Below are 16299 nucleotides of genomic sequence, written 5' to 3'. Positions count from 1 at the left end.
TGGATGGGTGCTATAACTTTTGTTAGCTTGCTTAGTGTGCTGTAGGGCTTATTACTGCACCCTGCATTTTGATGTAAAGATTTGGGCATTTCTTCTCTAGTAATAACTTTTAACCTATGTTAAAACCTGAGGTTTCTGGAGAACTTACCAAGAAAGAGTTCCTCCAATGAGAAGATCAGGAATGGTGGACAAGCTTCACTGAAAGTCAATTTGTTCATCACTACCAGTTTTAACCAAGCAACATGTAGCATCAAGGCCTGTGTGTTAGAACAATCTGTGCTGGATGGCACTGAGGCTTAGCAGGTTCACGTGAACAGAATTTGTGCTCTAGAACATTCCCTAAAAACTACTGCAATGTGCAGGGATTAATCAACTTAACATGGAAAGGGTACTCTGAGGGTAGGTGGTCCAACACACCATCCTTGAGAACTTTCATCTGATACTGCAGCTGATTATTGAGGAGGAACACTGATAACTGACTGCGCTGTTTCCAATTGCAGTTGCACAGAAACTCTGCCACTTGTTGGGAATGAATGTAATGGAATTTACTCGAGCAATACTCACTCCACGCATTAAAGTTGGCAGGGACTATGTCCAGAAAGCACAAACTAAAGAACAAGTAAGTTCTGATATGCAGAATAAAGTCTTGTTGTGCCCAACTAGCCATCAACACCCTTTGTTTTGGGACTGCCCCAAACTTCCATCTCTTGTTGGCCAAATGCCAACAAATTCAGTCTGGTGTTTTAGGAGTAGCTGCTGCCTGGATTCCCATAAATGTCTCCCAGCTGAATTTCAGCTTTGGAGTGCTGCTGAAGAGCCAGGCCTCCTCACTGTACCCTGGGTGGAGAGGTTGAGCAATGACATGCAATTTTATTTAAGGGGTGTGTGTAGCGATGTAGAAACCAGAAACCCAAATGCTAGTTGCTATGCATTACTGGCTTATACTTTCTGTTTAGGGTGCACAAAGTTCAGGCTTGAATCGGTTTCTGAATGTAACTTGCCTCCTTTGAAACCTTTATATTCAGAAAATACTTCTGCTGGTACTTCTTTCCATTACAACAATTATCTGTTTTTGTTTGTCCTAGTATGCGGCAAGTTCTCATATTCCTGTTTCCTCAAATTCTTGTTTACATTTTCAGGCAGACTTTGCAGTGGAGGCCTTGGCAAAAGCCACGTATGAACGTCTTTTCCGTTGGCTTGTTCACCGCATTAATAAAGCTTTGGATAGGACCAAACGACAGGGAGCTTCCTTCATTGGCATCCTGGATATTGCCGGGTTTGAAATTTTTGAGGTAATTAAACAAACTGCCTCCAGTAATAGTTAATTGCTTCTGTGTTGTCATCATTAGATCTGTAGTGTGACCTGTTGTCATTCATAAGCTTGGGGTTCTGTGCCTGTGCAGGACCTAGCAGGTGGGATTTCCAAGCTCCTCATGGCACTCTTCCTCTGCCTCTCACTCATTTATTTTGGTGGTCAAAGCACTACTTGTTTAGTTCCTTTCCATCCACTTTAGCCTGTGCCTCATCAGACTGTGCGCCTTGGTTTTCGGATTGGTTCTGTGAGTGAAAAAGTGAACAAATTGAGTTATAACTTTTGGTTTTGGACTGCTTTTTTACTTATTCTTTTTGGACATTGGTAACTGAAATTACAGCTTGGCTCTCTCCTTGTTTATCCTGATGGAATTAAAAAGACTTTTAAAAGGTTTATTGAGTATGGCGGCAAATTGCCATCTACAGACAACCACGACTTTTGCCTTTTGTGCTTGGGCAAGAAACATAACACTGCGACTTGCAAGATATGTATTTTGTTTCCCTGCCAAACTCAGAAGAATAGAGAGCTCAGACTTCATGTGGCACTCCACGAGCAGACACTTTGACCACAGTCCTATGCCTTGAGTTCCACAACTATTGATATCTATGTCAACATCAAGATCAGTGTTGGGGACTGCCAGCAGCTGCTCAGTCCCAACCTTCAACACAGAGTGGAGCTTTGACTTCAAAGCATACCTTCAAGCCTCCTGCTGAAGTGTTGAGGGATTCTTCCTCACAGACACACCATAGGAAGCATAAGAAAAAACGCAAATCATTGGGGGAGTTGCCTAACTCCCCTATGCCTAATGAAACACAGGGATCGGAGCACCGCCATTCCTTTGAATACAGGTGTTCAAACTCCATCCCCTGCTGGACTTCAGGAGACGAACATTCCATCCTTGCCCTCGGGACCATGTGTTTCCTTAACATCGACATTGAAGCCACGAGACACGTCTGTAACACAGTTTATGCCGAGATCAAGTCCAGTTCAACAGAGGGCTAAGTCACATTGTGGGGAAACCACCTCCTCAACAACTATGACTCATACACTGGAGACACAGTTGCTCTCAACATCTAAGGCAGGAGCGCTGTGTCAATCACTTTGGCATCGAGGGAGGGAACCCCAAGACATGGTGCCTCCTTCAGTGTCTATTATTGATGTTGAAGAGCAGAATCCAATACAAGAGATGGAGAATTCATTAGATCAAATGGCTACATGTGATCCCTACTACCTCTCCTTGACTCAATGGAGAGTACTCCTTTTGCCTTCACATTTAGTCTTTTTCAGCCAAGGACTAGATGTTGAGGGAGAATTGGATGACATTTTGACTGTGCCAAAGACACCATCTATGTTGCCTGCCAGGTTTTACGCTCGTTGACCTAACACACATTACTAGTAGTTTTCCTAATTAAGATGCTATTAGGGATTATTCACAATGCACCCACCCCTGCAAATACACTGGGCAGTGGGGTTCTCCTGCAGTATGACTACTCCTGTAATCATAGAAGTCCTAGAGGTTGGGATGAACACAGGGAGTATCACTGTACAGCATATCTAGGACTATCATACAAATATGAAGAATATCACCAGTGGACAGCACAACATGTTTCTACTTTGGAACGTATAAGAGACAATCAACTCCATTCATTAGATCTAGGAGAAACTCAAGCACAACAGTGAGTCTCTCTCTTTAAAGCCCCAATTCCAATTGCGGGTTCCTCAACCACAAGTCGCACTCAAGTCAACTTGCCTCCAGTGATTATCTCCACTACTACACAAGCAGTAATGGCACTGGCCTCATCTCCAGTAACTACATTGCCCGAAATTATGTCTTGTGCTACCCAGACACAGTCTACACATGTGGAGACACTTGGCTACAGAACGTCAGAAAATTCTGCACAGGAGGAAGGAAAGCCCTTGTCGAAAGACTGTTATGGCTCCTCATCAGATTGTGGGGCTGAATCTGGTGAGACTGAACACCCACCTGATCCTTCACCAGAAGAAAATTCCAGCCTACACCTTCAATTTCTCCTGCCGAAGAACTGAAGAACATAAGAACAGCCCTGCTGGATCTGACCCAAGGCCTATCCAGTCCAGCATCCTGTTTCACACAGTAGCCCACCAGATGCCTCTGAGAAGCCCACAGGTGAGAGGTGAGGGTGTTCCCCCTCTCCTGCTGTTGCTCCCCTGCAACTGGTATTGAAAAGCAACTGGCCTCTTAGGCTGAAACTGCCCTATAACCACCAGACTAGTAGCCATTGATAGACCTGTTCCTCCATGTATTTGTCTAAGACCCTTTTAAAGCCGTCTAAGCTAGTGGCCATCACCACATCCCGTGGCAGAGAGTTCCGTATATTAATTATGTGCGGCGTGAAAAAATACTTCCTTTTGTCAGTCCTACATTTCCTGGCCTTCAGTTTCATGGGATGACCCCTGGTTCTAGTGTTGTGAGAGAGGGAGAAAAATTTTTCTCTACTCCATGCATAATTATATACACCTCTATCATGTCTCCCCGTAGTTGCCTCTTTTCCAAACTAAAAAGCCCCAGATGCTGTAGCCTTGCCTCATAAGGCCCCTGATCGGTTGCCCTCTTCTGCAACTTTTCCAGTTCTACAATGTTCTCCTTAAGCTATGGTGACCAGAACTGTATGCAGTACTCCAAAAGTGGCCGCACCATAGATTGGTATAAGAGTATTATAATATTAGCACTTTTCCCCAGTACCCTTTCTAATGACCCTTAGCATGTGATTTGCCTTTTTCACAGCTGCTGTGCACGGAGTCTACACTTTCAACGAGCCTTCCACCACAAATCCCAGGATCTCTCTCATGGTCAGTCACTGACAGCTCAGACCCCCCATTAGTGTATGTGTGAAGTTGGGTTTTTTTGCCCCATCATGCTTCACTTTACTTGCTTACATTGAACTGCATTTGCCATTTTGTCACCCACTCACCTATTTTTGAGAGATCCCTTTGGAGCTCCTCACAATCTTTTGTGGATTTCACTGCCCTAAATAGTTTAGTGTCATCTGCAAATTTCGTCACTTCTCTGGTTATCCCAACTTCTAGACGATTTATAAACAAGTTAAAGAGCATTTGTCCCAGTACAGATCCCTGGGGGACCCTACTTCTTTCTTGCCTCCATTGTGAAAACTGTCCATTTATTCCTACCCTCTGTTTCATATCCTTCAACCAGTTACCAGTCCACACATGAACCTGTCCCCTTACCCAATGACTGCTAAGTTTACTCAAGAGCTTTTGGTGGGGAACTTTGTCAGCTTTTTGGAAATCCAATTATACTATGTCAACCAGATCACCTTTATCCACATACCTGTTGACACTATAAAAGGTTAGTGAGGCAAGACTTTCCCTTGCAGAAGCCATGCTGGTTCTCCTTCAGCAAGGCCTGTACTTCTGTATGTTATGGGAATTAGTACAAAGTTTATGGAAAACACCGACACAGAGAGCACATCATATCCAGGGTTGCTGGGGCCTATGGCCTCCTGCAATACTACTATCCAATATGCCTGTATCAAGATGTGCTCTCTTCAAATATGGTTCCTCAAATATGGTTCCTTGAATATAGACAGTCAGCAGATGAACCTGCATATCCCTGCCTCAGTCCTACACTCTCTAAAGATGGACTATTACCAGAAAACTACAGGAGGTAGCTCCATTCCAGGTTCAATCTCCTATTGCATAGGTCACAACTGACGTGTCCCTCTCAAGTTTTGAGGGGGGGGGGGCACTGTGGAAAATACCAAACAGCGAGACAGCACAACAAGGGAAACTTCACAGAATTGCCTTTTTTGAAGTGCTATGCAGTTGACCTATACTTTGCTGTGGAGGCAAACTTTGGGAGAGGTGTCTTAAAGAGGGTGTTGCAATAGCTTACAGCACCCTCCGCCTGGGAAAGCTTGCCTAAACACCCAGGCTTATCAGTTGCAATGGATCACGCTACAGATAAATAGGTTGCTCACCTCATCTTTTGACATTCATACGCTCCTCCCCACAGCTGTAGTTGTCCCTCGCCTATTTGAGTATTTGCGATTGGAAAATTGTCACCACCCTTGCCAACTGCAACCTGAGATTTGTGGTTTGGTGCCATTTTTTTAAAATCTTGGGTGGTTTGTGGGGGCAATTTCTGGGGGAGGTGTCGGGGATGATTTTGGGGGTTCAGGGGCATTTATTCACCTTTCTTGGTATTTTTGGGCACTTTCCCTCTCACGATTCCCCATACCCCATTTCCCATTAAAGTCCATGTCTCACCTATTGCAAATTCACCAACTGCAAGGGTTTCCAGGAACGGAACCTTCGCAGTTGGTGAGGGACAACTGTATGTTTAAAGAAAAAGTTCGAAATAAATCTGAGGTAGTCCATGACTCGATTATGGATGAAGGAACCGACTTGGTATGTATCATAGAGACTAGTGGTCCGGTTAGGAACCAGCTTGTCCCAGAGGGTTATTCCATGGTGGAGTAGTTGAGAGGATGTGGGCAGGGAGGTGGGGTGGCTGTCGTCTACAACAATACCATCTCCCTTACCAGGATCCCTGTCAGGGATTTGGCCTATATTGAATGTGTGTACGGACCAGGGATAGATTGGGACTTCTGCTGGTGTACTGATCACCCTGCTGCCCAGTGGAGTCCCTAACTGAGCTGACGGATCTGGTTGCTGAGTTAGCATTGGAGCATCCTACAACCTGTTTTCTTGACCCTTGTCCAACTTGGTTTATCTCACCTGGTAACCTATTTTATCAGAGGAGGTCTGGTAAATATTATAAATGCTTCTCTGAGGAAAGGCAGGATGTCTCCTTGTTTTAAGGAGGCTATTATTAGACCACTTTTGAAGAAACACATATTGGATCCCTCGGAGTTAACGAATTACAGACCTGTTTCCAATCTTCCCTGGTTGGGCAAGGTTATTGAGCCTCTCAGCTCCAGGCAGTTTTGGATGATGCATTTCAAACTAGCTTCCATGTGGGCTATGGGGTTGAGACTGCTGTGGTCGGCCTGATGGATGATCTCCAACTGGCTATTGACTGAGGGAGTGTGACTGCTGATCTTTTTGGGTCTCTCTGCGGCTTTCGATACCATTGACCATGGTATCTTTCTGGACTGCCTGTGGGAGGTGGGATCGGGTGGCACTGTTATACAGTGGTTCCCTTCCTCTTTCTCTGGTAGATTCCAGATGGTGTCACTTGGAGACTACTGTTCTGCAAAGCGAAAACGAGAGTGTGGAGCTCCACAAGGCTCCATACTGTTTCCAATGCCTTTTAACATCTACATGAAACTGCTGGGAGAGATTATCAGGAGGTTTGTTGCAGGGTGTTGTCAATATGCTGATGACACCCAGATCTATTTCTCCATGACAACCTCATCAGGAAATGACATATCTCCTCTAAATGCCTGCTTGGAGGTGGTAATGGGCTGGATGAAGGATAACAAACCGAGGCTGAATCCAAATAAGATAGAGGTACTGACTGGGGTGGTGGTGGTCGGGACCCAAGAGATGTTTAGATCTGCCTGTTCTGGATGGGGTTACACTCCCCCTGAGAGATCAGGTATGTAGTTTGGGAGTGCTCCTGGACCCAAAGCTCTCCCTGGTTTCTCAGGTTGAGGCAGTGGCCAGGAATGCTTTTTATCAGCTCTAGCTGATATGACAGCTACATCCATTTGTGGAGGTAAATGACCTTAAAACAGTGGTACATATGCTGGTAATCTCCAGGCTTGATCACTGTAATGCGCTCTATGTAGGGCTGCATTCTACATAGTCCGGAAACTACAATTGGTACAGAATGCGGCAGCCAGATTGGTCTCTGAGACAACTCGGAAGGGACCACATAACATCGGTTTCAATAGAACTGCACTGGCTTCTGCTATGTTTCCAGGTGAAATACAAAGTGCTGGTTATTTCCTATAAAGCCTTAACGGCTTGGGTCCAGGGCATTTGGGAGCGCCTCCTTTGTCATGAAACCTGCCACCTGTTACGATCTTTTGGAGAGGTCCAGTTATGGTTGCCACCAGCTCGTTTAGTGGCGTCCCAGGACCAGGCTTTCTCTGTGGCTGCCCCAGGGCTTTGAAATATACTCCCTGCTGAAATAAGAACATCTCCTTCTTTGTTTGTTTTCAGGAAGAACCTCAAGACTCACCTGTTTTCACTGGCTTTAATTAAAATTTTAATAATTTGTTATAATAGTTTTTGCTACTGTTTTAATGGTTTTTGTATTTAATCTGTGCTGATTTTTAAATATTGTTTTAAATTTTGTACACTGCCTAGAGATTTATATATCAAGCAGTATAAAAATATGATAGATAGATAAATGAAAGGCACTTGCAAATGAGAGACTTTATGGGGTGATCATCACATAAGGCAGTCGTCCAGGAACCAAAGGAATGGTGCTCCCAACAGCCAAAATAAACAGCCATGCCGAGTGCAAGAGGCAGAGTATGAGTGCCACAAGGAGCTTGAATATTCCACCTGAGAGGTCTGGCACAGGTGCAGAATCCTAAGCTTATGAATTTCAAGGGATTACTTACAGATCATAAGTTACAGGCGAGCAACCTGGTTTTTTGGTCCATAGTTGCAAAGTCCTGCCACTAATGATAAAAGCTGTGTAAGAAGTATTTTAAATAGTGAAAGGCTCTGGCAAATCCAAGTTAAATTACTGAAAGTTTGATGTTTAGGTTCTGCACCATGTCTGATCATATTCCTCAGTTGCATGCCCTTGTTACCTGAAGCAGTCTTTGCAAGTTCTTAATGGGATGAGTTTTCCATATCTGAAACTAGCATGACTTATTTCTTTGTTACGCACGCCTTTCTGCATGTTCATCAAGTCCCTGTTACATGATTCGCCCTGCAAAAGCTTGAAGTTCTAACAAGTGTAAAAGCTGTGAAATACAAAGTTCTCTCTTCATGCTTTCCTTAGTTAAACTCCTTTGAGCAACTTTGTATCAACTACACCAATGAGAAGCTGCAGCAGTTATTCAACCACACCATGTTTATCTTGGAGCAGGAAGAATATCAAAGGGAGGGCATAGAATGGAACTTTATTGATTTTGGACTGGATCTACAACCCTGTATTGATTTAATTGAAAGACCAGTAAGTTCTTACCCTTTTACTTTTAAAACACCTTAACCAGTTTTCTTAACCAAGATGTTCTCACTATAAATAATTCCATATACCTTGTTTGACCTTAATGTCAGATAGAGGTATGTGACTATCATAGATGACCACATTTCCCCTATTGACAAATTGAGCAATTCTGTCCTTGTTTTAACATGCACTATATGCGTTATTTGCATTCTGTTACCTTGAAACCTATCTATAATATTGATTTTAAATCTCATTTGAAAACCTGCTTTGCGAGGTGAATTCAGTTGTGGAGAATTCTGAATTTTTAAGTTCACTGTATATGTATTTAAGCTCATATTAATCTGTTCTGCCTTGATGACTGTTTTGTATTGCAGACAGTACAATAAGACTAACTGGAGATGTCTTTAAATTTTATATTTGCTTGAAAATACATATGGCAATAATATATGCTCACAGTTCACTCTCTTGTTAAAATGGAGAACTAGACCTCTCTTTTCCACATGTGCACATTTTCAACTTGCTTTTACTGTGTTTCTCAGGTGCACTTGTATGGTGAAAAGAACATTGGAGATGAAATTAATAAAACAATAGCTTGGGATGTGTGTTGTAATCGCTTGTTGTCTTTTAGGCAAATCCCCCTGGTGTACTGGCTCTGCTAGATGAAGAATGTTGGTTCCCTAAAGCAACTGACAAGACCTTTGTTGAAAAGTTGGTCCAAGAACAAGGTACTCATTCCAAATTCCAAAAGCCTCGGCAGCTGAAGGACAAGGCAGACTTCTGCATAATTCATTATGCAGGAAAGGTAAGAGTTTAATGTTGTACAGAGTTGTTTTTTCCAGAGTACCCAATAGAAAGGGCTCTAAGGCTGTGACCCAGTTACACATGCCATGAAGTCAGGATCAAATCAAGGTTCTGGGCAGAGCTCTCAGACTTACACATTTTCTCCTCCTCTGTGCATGAGAGGGGGTGGTTTCTACTTCCAGTCTTGGTTTAAAACAAGCCAGGGATTCCCATGATGTCTGAAATGGTCAGTTTAATATCCTGGCTTGTTTTCTAACTCTGGTTAGAACAGGCTAGGATTTGCCAGGTTTGGACGTCACTGCAGTTCCTGGCTTGTGTTAAACCAGGATTTGAAGTAAAATCCTTTCTCCTTTTGTCTGTGAAGGGGGAGAGAGAGAGAGAGTGTGTGTGTGTGTGCGCGCACACACACACACGTGCTTGCATAAGGCTTGGGGAATGTTGCACAGAAATATGGTTTAATTCTGGCTCCACATGGTATCTGAATCAGACCTGTGTCTTGGAATTCTGGACAGTAAGTACTACCTGCTAAAAGATTTTGGTTAAGATTGGGGAGTGAAATGTGATACTTGGAAATTGTGGAATAAACTTTGTCTCCGTGTGTGTGTTGGTGGCCCCTGTGTATGCTGCAATATTTTAAAGAGAACAGATTTTGCACTCTTGAATGTAGTTGATGTGTGAAAACACTTGGTCAGTAACTACATATTGAAAGAAGGCTCACTGTCTGAATCATTATTTCACCCTAAAGGTGTTATAGAGCAGTACAAAGTGTATCTGAACACACACAAACACACCCCACTTTAGTCTTTGCAGAATAGTCTTGCAAATATCAATTCAAAGTTAATAAAAGATTAATATTGATTTTTACATGTAAGGAAGTGGTATATGGAAAAAGAGATCCACGCTTATTTTCCTTCCTCCGTTCATTAAAGGACAAGGGAGGAGAACTGGCCTCTTTGTGAAAAGGGGACTCAAATGAGAACTGGAACTGACTAGTCCCCTGGACAAGATCCAGAGAAACCTTGTTAAGTTGCACCCCCATCCCTCCCTTCAGACTTCTAGCAGCAAGTTCAGCTTCTGTGCTTTGCAGGCTGAGCCTGCAAAAACGTGGATTAGGGAAGAAAGTTGCTTTTTCAAGAGTGAGATATTCAGAGGTACTCAAGACACTGTATATAGTCATCCCTCACCAACCACAAGGGTTAAGTTCTCGCAAAACCCTGCAGTTGGCGAGTAATAGGAAACAATGGGAATGAGTGGGTATGGGGAACTGCAGTTGTGAAAGCATTGCAAAATCAAGGGGGAAAGGGTTAAAAATAGCTTTTAAAAAAATCAAAAATCCCTAAAAATTCCCTGAAGCTCCTAAGAAACACCAAGAGTTAGCAAGGGTCACCAAGATGAGTGAGCAGATTGAACCCTTGAAAAAACGTTAATCCTCCCCAAAAAATCACTTAAATGCAATCAAAGGGTTGTCACAAGCAAATCTGTTTTGGCACACTAAATCTGCAGGCCCAGTCACCCAACCTACAATACATTACAGTACACACACACTTGTGTGTGTGTGTCCTCTTTCCCCACCCCTCACAAGCAAAATCCCACGAGAAATTGCAGATACTTGGGTCGTGTTAGGCAAGACTGACCACAATTTCCCAGTTGTGGATACTCAAAGCCGTGACTGGCGAGGGTTGACTGTACAAACAGACTTGAGACAGCACTTCAGATTACAATGGCCCTACTATCTCTGGCAATAATTGTAATTATTCAGCAATAATATTGTATGCTGAGGATTGGGAAAATATGATATCCAGAAAACAAAGTCTCTTTCTTGAGGAAAGATTCCTTGCAACAAATGAAAGGCAGCTGCAGTTGAAGTGATAACCTAAAATAATTTTGTGCTGTGTCATGCCTGATTAACTCTGAATTGGTCTTGAAATTTAGATGTTACAATTGACTGTTGCTTTAGCATGGGTGCATTTAGTGGGATAAACTGAAGATATGAGAGTCCTTTAAATGCGAAGAGAAGCTGCTTCACTTTTATTGGATTGTCAGCAATATCTAGCATTTCAACCATTTGCTTTATTCTAGGTTGACTACAAGGCAGATGAGTGGCTTATGAAGAATATGGATCCTCTGAATGACAATGTGGCCACCCTTCTGCATCAGTCTTCAGACAAATTTGTTGCAGAGCTTTGGAAGGATGGTAAGAATCTTCTTTGAATCTGCATAAAGACAAGTTGTAATTTGCTCTGTATGAATCCTTCAGTTTTTCCTAGGAGCTTATATGGAAACCTTAACACATGCCTCTTAGTGGGTTAGTGCTTTTTCTCAATTTTTCTTCCAGAATTTGCAGTAGAAGGGGTTTGAACTGCTGCATGCATGCATGCATGACTTGTGTCATTACAGGTTAGTTGCACAGTGTCTGTTCATCAAACTCCTTAATGAGGAATGTTCTGAATAGGCTAAGTTCTGCATCACAGTTATTTAGATTCATACCTGAAAGTCTCCATTAGGACTAAACCAGCTTCCACTTTGCATGATGGCCAAAAGTATTAAAACTGCCGTTTGTTATCAGTAATGAAAATGATGTAACCTGACTTCACTGGTACAACAGAGGTCAGTGAACTAGACATTATCTGCTGGTATAGGGCACCCATTGTGGGTTATGTCCACCCACATGCTCTAGCGGCGAAACTATTCAAATGAAGACCTTTTAAGAGCCTTGGTGTGGTCCCCCACCCCCACCGCTTCAGTTCTTTAGTGCTGCCTACACTCCAGAGAGTCACACTATCAGCTATTGCTGATTTTTTAGGCCTGCCTTGCTTGTTTTCACCTCTTGTTCCTACCTGGTGTTTTTCTCCTTGTAGCTGAATTCTCCCATTCTGGGCAGTCTTCTGTTTTACTTATCCATTCCTCTTTTGTTTCTTTCCCTCTGTCCAGCCCAGGTAAGTGAAGGTCTTAGTTTTCCAGGCAAAGCTTAGATAAAAGGCTCTCCCACCCAAACACTTTGACTCCAGGATGCCAACGCTTTGCCCTCTAGAGGGAGCACATCAAGTGTCACTAGGCCCTTGCTGGCTTCGACTCTCCTCCCCAACCCAAGAAGAGGGTTCTTCAAGGCCTCAGACTCTGGTTGCATTTCTTGCTGCTGGCCGCTGGCCCAAGTGGAGAGAGACATGTGGCCACCAGAAAAGCTGAAGAAGGCTCCTGAAGAGTGCAGGAGCAGGACTCGGCTCTCCGCATCCACACCTGTTCCAGAACACCCAGCATTGCCTATTTCACCACCAGTGTGGCCCAACAGCTCCAACAGCCAATAAACTCTTGCCCCAGAGCTGAAAAGAGACTCCCGATGCTGCTGCCCTCCCCAGTGATGCTCCCATTGCCCTCACAGCCATGGCAGCAGGCAGCTTTAGAGACATGACTGGTAGCAACTAGCTACTCCAGGTCCAGTGAGACCCACTCATCCTTGCTACCCCAGACTCTAGTTCTCCACTGGTTTTCAGCCCCTTCCCCCACCTACACCAAGAGCCTCCCCCACGAAAACGAATCCCTTCCTGTCCCAGGAGATCAACCTATACCACCTAGCTGGCAAACCTGACTGCATTGGGTGTTCCAGCAATGAATCCATGAGGGGCAGAAATTGTAACGTGCAATCGGGAAAACTCCAGACAGAGATCTTCCTCCCCTCTTCACTCCCAATAACTTTCCTGCAAAGCAAAAAGCGGATAAGGGTTACCAAGGGAAGTCTCAAGACACCATTCCCCAACCAAATATGCACTCATCTGAATTCTCAGGAGAGGAGTCTCCTGGCACACACTTTCCTCTGAAGTAGTACCCTGAGTTGCCCCCCACCTCACTGGACCAAAACATGAAGTATCCCTCCCTCCACCCACCCATGTCCAGTGACATAGCTGAAGTGGAATGGTCAGATGACCAGGGCCAAGGAGCATGTTCCTATACCCAGAACATTTCTCTTCCCCCCCCCCCACCCTCAGGAGGATGTTGGTTCACTCCTCTCTCTCACTGGGGTTGTAGGCTGCATACCCCCCTCCTCGGGAATCTGCCTGTGGTGGGGCTCCTTGGTACTAGGGCCTGTGCAGGCTAACTTTCCTATGTCTCGAAGGTTTTCTGTATGCATTAAAGCAGGAATGGCAGATGCCTTCCTCTAGTAAACACACTAGCAACCTACCTAATATTACAATTTTCCTTCCTTTAGCAGATGGGCCAGTGGTGGCATTGTTCTGTAGAGCAATCCTGGCTGCTTAACAACAACAAATATTTATATACTGCTTTTCCACAAAAGTTTCCAAAGCGGTTTACACAGAGAAATAATAAATAAAATGGATCCCTGTCCCCAAAGGGCTCATAATCTAAAAAGAAACATAAGATAGACACCAGCAACAGTCACTGGAGGTCTTGTGCTGTGGGTGGACACTGAAATGACCCTAGGAGAACCCACTGACCAAGAAGCAGAACCTTTCTGTGTGCCGCGCCCACAAGGCAGTCTTAGCCATCAGAGCAGGCACAACAGCTTCAGTAACTTCTAGGGCTTCCATATTATGGATAGACAAACGGTTGAGTAATCCTCCCACTGACCATCAATCTGAGACCCAGATTGTTATGACTCCAAAGAACCTTTCACAGCAGCTCCAAGAGGCCACTTTCACAGAAGATGCCAGTCTGGATAGTGTTGGATTCATAGTGAGAGCTATGGGAGTGAATGTGTAGCCAGAAAAAACATCTGGCTTAAATACTGGCAAGTAGATACTACCTCTAAATCTAACTTGGCCATGGTCCCTTTGAATGGCTCCAAATTATTTGGCGATGAAGTGCTGAGGGATGTCGTGATTGAGTCTGGGAACAGGTGCAGGGCATTTTCTGCACCTGAGAAGGACAAGGGATCTGCCCACAGGTTTTCATGGCCTTTGGGGGCTTACAGGCCATCCTTTTTCCCCAGGGGCAGTCCCAGAGGACAGTGCTCCTTTTGGAGGTGACCAGGCAGACAGGCCACTTGCACCTAGAGCTGTTCATCCTTTGCTTCTCAGTCCAAGACCTTGAGACAGCAGTCCTGACTCACGGCCACCACTGGTGGGGGAACATCTTCGGACTTCTGGCATGCCTGGAAGCTGTGAACAATAGATGAATGTGTATTGCAACACATTCAGTTTAACCAGGATACAAGATAAAACTACAATAAATAGATCAGCTCAATCCCTACAACTTCAGAACATTTTAGCATCAGTAGATCTGAGGGAAGTGAAATTGATTGCCAGGAGGTCTAGGACCAACAAACGGAAGTACTTTTTCACACAACGCGTGATCCACTTGTGGAACTCTCTGCCACAGGACGTAGTGACAGCCAACAACCTGGATGGCTTTAAGAGGGGTTTGGATAACTTCATGGAGGAGAGGTCCATCAATGGCTACTAGCTGGAGGGCTGTGGGCCACCTCCAGTCTCAAAAGGCAGGATGCCTCTGAGAACCAGTTGCAGGGGAGTAATGGCAGGAGAGATGGCACGCCCTCAGCTCCTGCCTGTGGCTACCAGCAGCATCTGGTGGGCCACTGTGTGAAACAGGATGCTGGACTAGATGGGCCTTGGGCCTGATCCAGCAGGGCTGTTCTTATATTCTTAAGTTTACCTACATAGTTTCATTCACCTGGACAACAGACCCTTTCTGAGGTTTTGTTGCCAGAAACTCTTTCAATACAGGGTCCTTCCCTTTGGCCTGTCCTCGAAGCCCAGAATCTTCATGAAGATGCTGGCTCTGCTGGTTGCCCACCTACATCTTAAGGGCATAAACTGTTTACATATGCTTACCTACATGACCTCTTCCTGAGCTCCCCAGTCCGCTCCAGGACAAAGTGGAGCTTTAGCACTTGGCTGCCTCAGAATATGGCTTCCTCAGTGAGGAAAAGTCTCCTTCACTTTTCCCATTGGGTTTAGTACCTCAAGGTCATCATAGATACCAAGATGAACCATTTATTCCTACCACAGGATCACATCCAGACGCTATACACCCTACTCCTGCCAATTGTTTTGTATACGCACTCAGATATTCAGTTGCTAGCACGCTTCCTTGGCCTGATGGTCCCTTCATCGGACTCTTTTCCGTGGGCCAGGCTGCACCTGAGGCTCCTACAGTGGACACTCCTGCCACATCAAAAATACTTTGCAAACACACACCACCTAGATTCCCCTTCTACTTCCTCTGTAAGATTCTCTTCTGTTGTGGGCAAGCACAGATAATCTGACACATGGCAGACTCATCATGGAACCAAAGTAGATCTTCATCGCCACAGATGCCAGCTTACAGGACTGGGGCACACACTGCCTGTCAGCAGATGCCCAGGGAGAATAAATGGTGATAGTACAACAGCACAGTATCAGTTGTTTAGAGCTCTGCTATATTCATCTAGTCCGCCTTGCTTTCCACCATCTGATGTCTGGAGCCCATGTACTGATCAGAATGATCAATGTTTCAGCCAAAGCACACACAACTTGCCAAGATGGGACCAGAGCAAAATCACTGCATCAGGAGGCATTGGAGATTCTACACTGGGTGGAAAAATACCTCATCTCCACAACAGCCCATCACACCAGTGGGATTCTCAACACAGATGTGGACTGGCAAAGTCCCCAGGAATGCACCTAGGGAAGTGGAGCCTCAACACACAGGTCTTTCAGTGGGTTATTGACCAGCTTGGGACTACCCAAAGTTGATCTCTTCACCTCCCTGGTCAACACCAAGCTCTCCAGGTTCTTCTCCTAGTTTCCCATGGAGGGAGCAGAGTTAGTGGATGCTCTGTCATCTCTGTAGCCTCCACTTCTCCTATAAATGTTTCTACAAGTACTGCTCATAGTCAGATTCTTCAGTGAAATGTGCACAGATGGAGCCAAAGTGCTCCTAATAGCACCATGCTAGCCCAGTAGTTCATGGTTTTCGGAACTAGTGAGTCTTGCTTTGGCAGAACTGCTCATCCTGCCACATCCCACAGATCTGCTCAGCCAAGGGCCCTTTCTACATTCCACTTTGGCTTGGCTACAGCTTGCCACATGGTGGCTGAATGCCCCATTATAAAACATGGTTATTCCCCCTCAGGTCA

The 16299-nt window shown here is 44.7% G+C and overlaps 1 protein-coding gene across 8 annotated transcripts in view; it reads left to right on the top strand.

The window, feature by feature from the left end:
- Positions 1–16299, top strand: part of MYH10 (myosin heavy chain 10) — a 175041-nt gene that overhangs the window by 112185 nt on the left and 46557 nt on the right. For all 8 annotated transcript variants that reach the window (XM_053291241.1, XM_053291238.1, XM_053291240.1 and 5 more), the window contains 5 exons: positions 501–619; positions 1140–1292; positions 8238–8411; positions 9034–9207; positions 11286–11400. In XM_053291241.1, the coding sequence (XP_053147216.1) occupies positions 501–619; positions 1140–1292; positions 8238–8411; positions 9034–9207; positions 11286–11400 (735 nt within the window). The remainder of the gene's footprint in view (positions 1–500; positions 620–1139; positions 1293–8237; positions 8412–9033; positions 9208–11285; positions 11401–16299) is intronic.

The sequence above is a fragment of the Hemicordylus capensis genome, chromosome 2, assembly GCF_027244095.1.
Source record: "Hemicordylus capensis ecotype Gifberg chromosome 2, rHemCap1.1.pri, whole genome shotgun sequence".
Classification (NCBI taxonomy): Eukaryota; Metazoa; Chordata; class Lepidosauria; order Squamata; family Cordylidae; genus Hemicordylus; species Hemicordylus capensis.
This window is presented reverse-complemented; position numbering and strand designations above follow the sequence as displayed.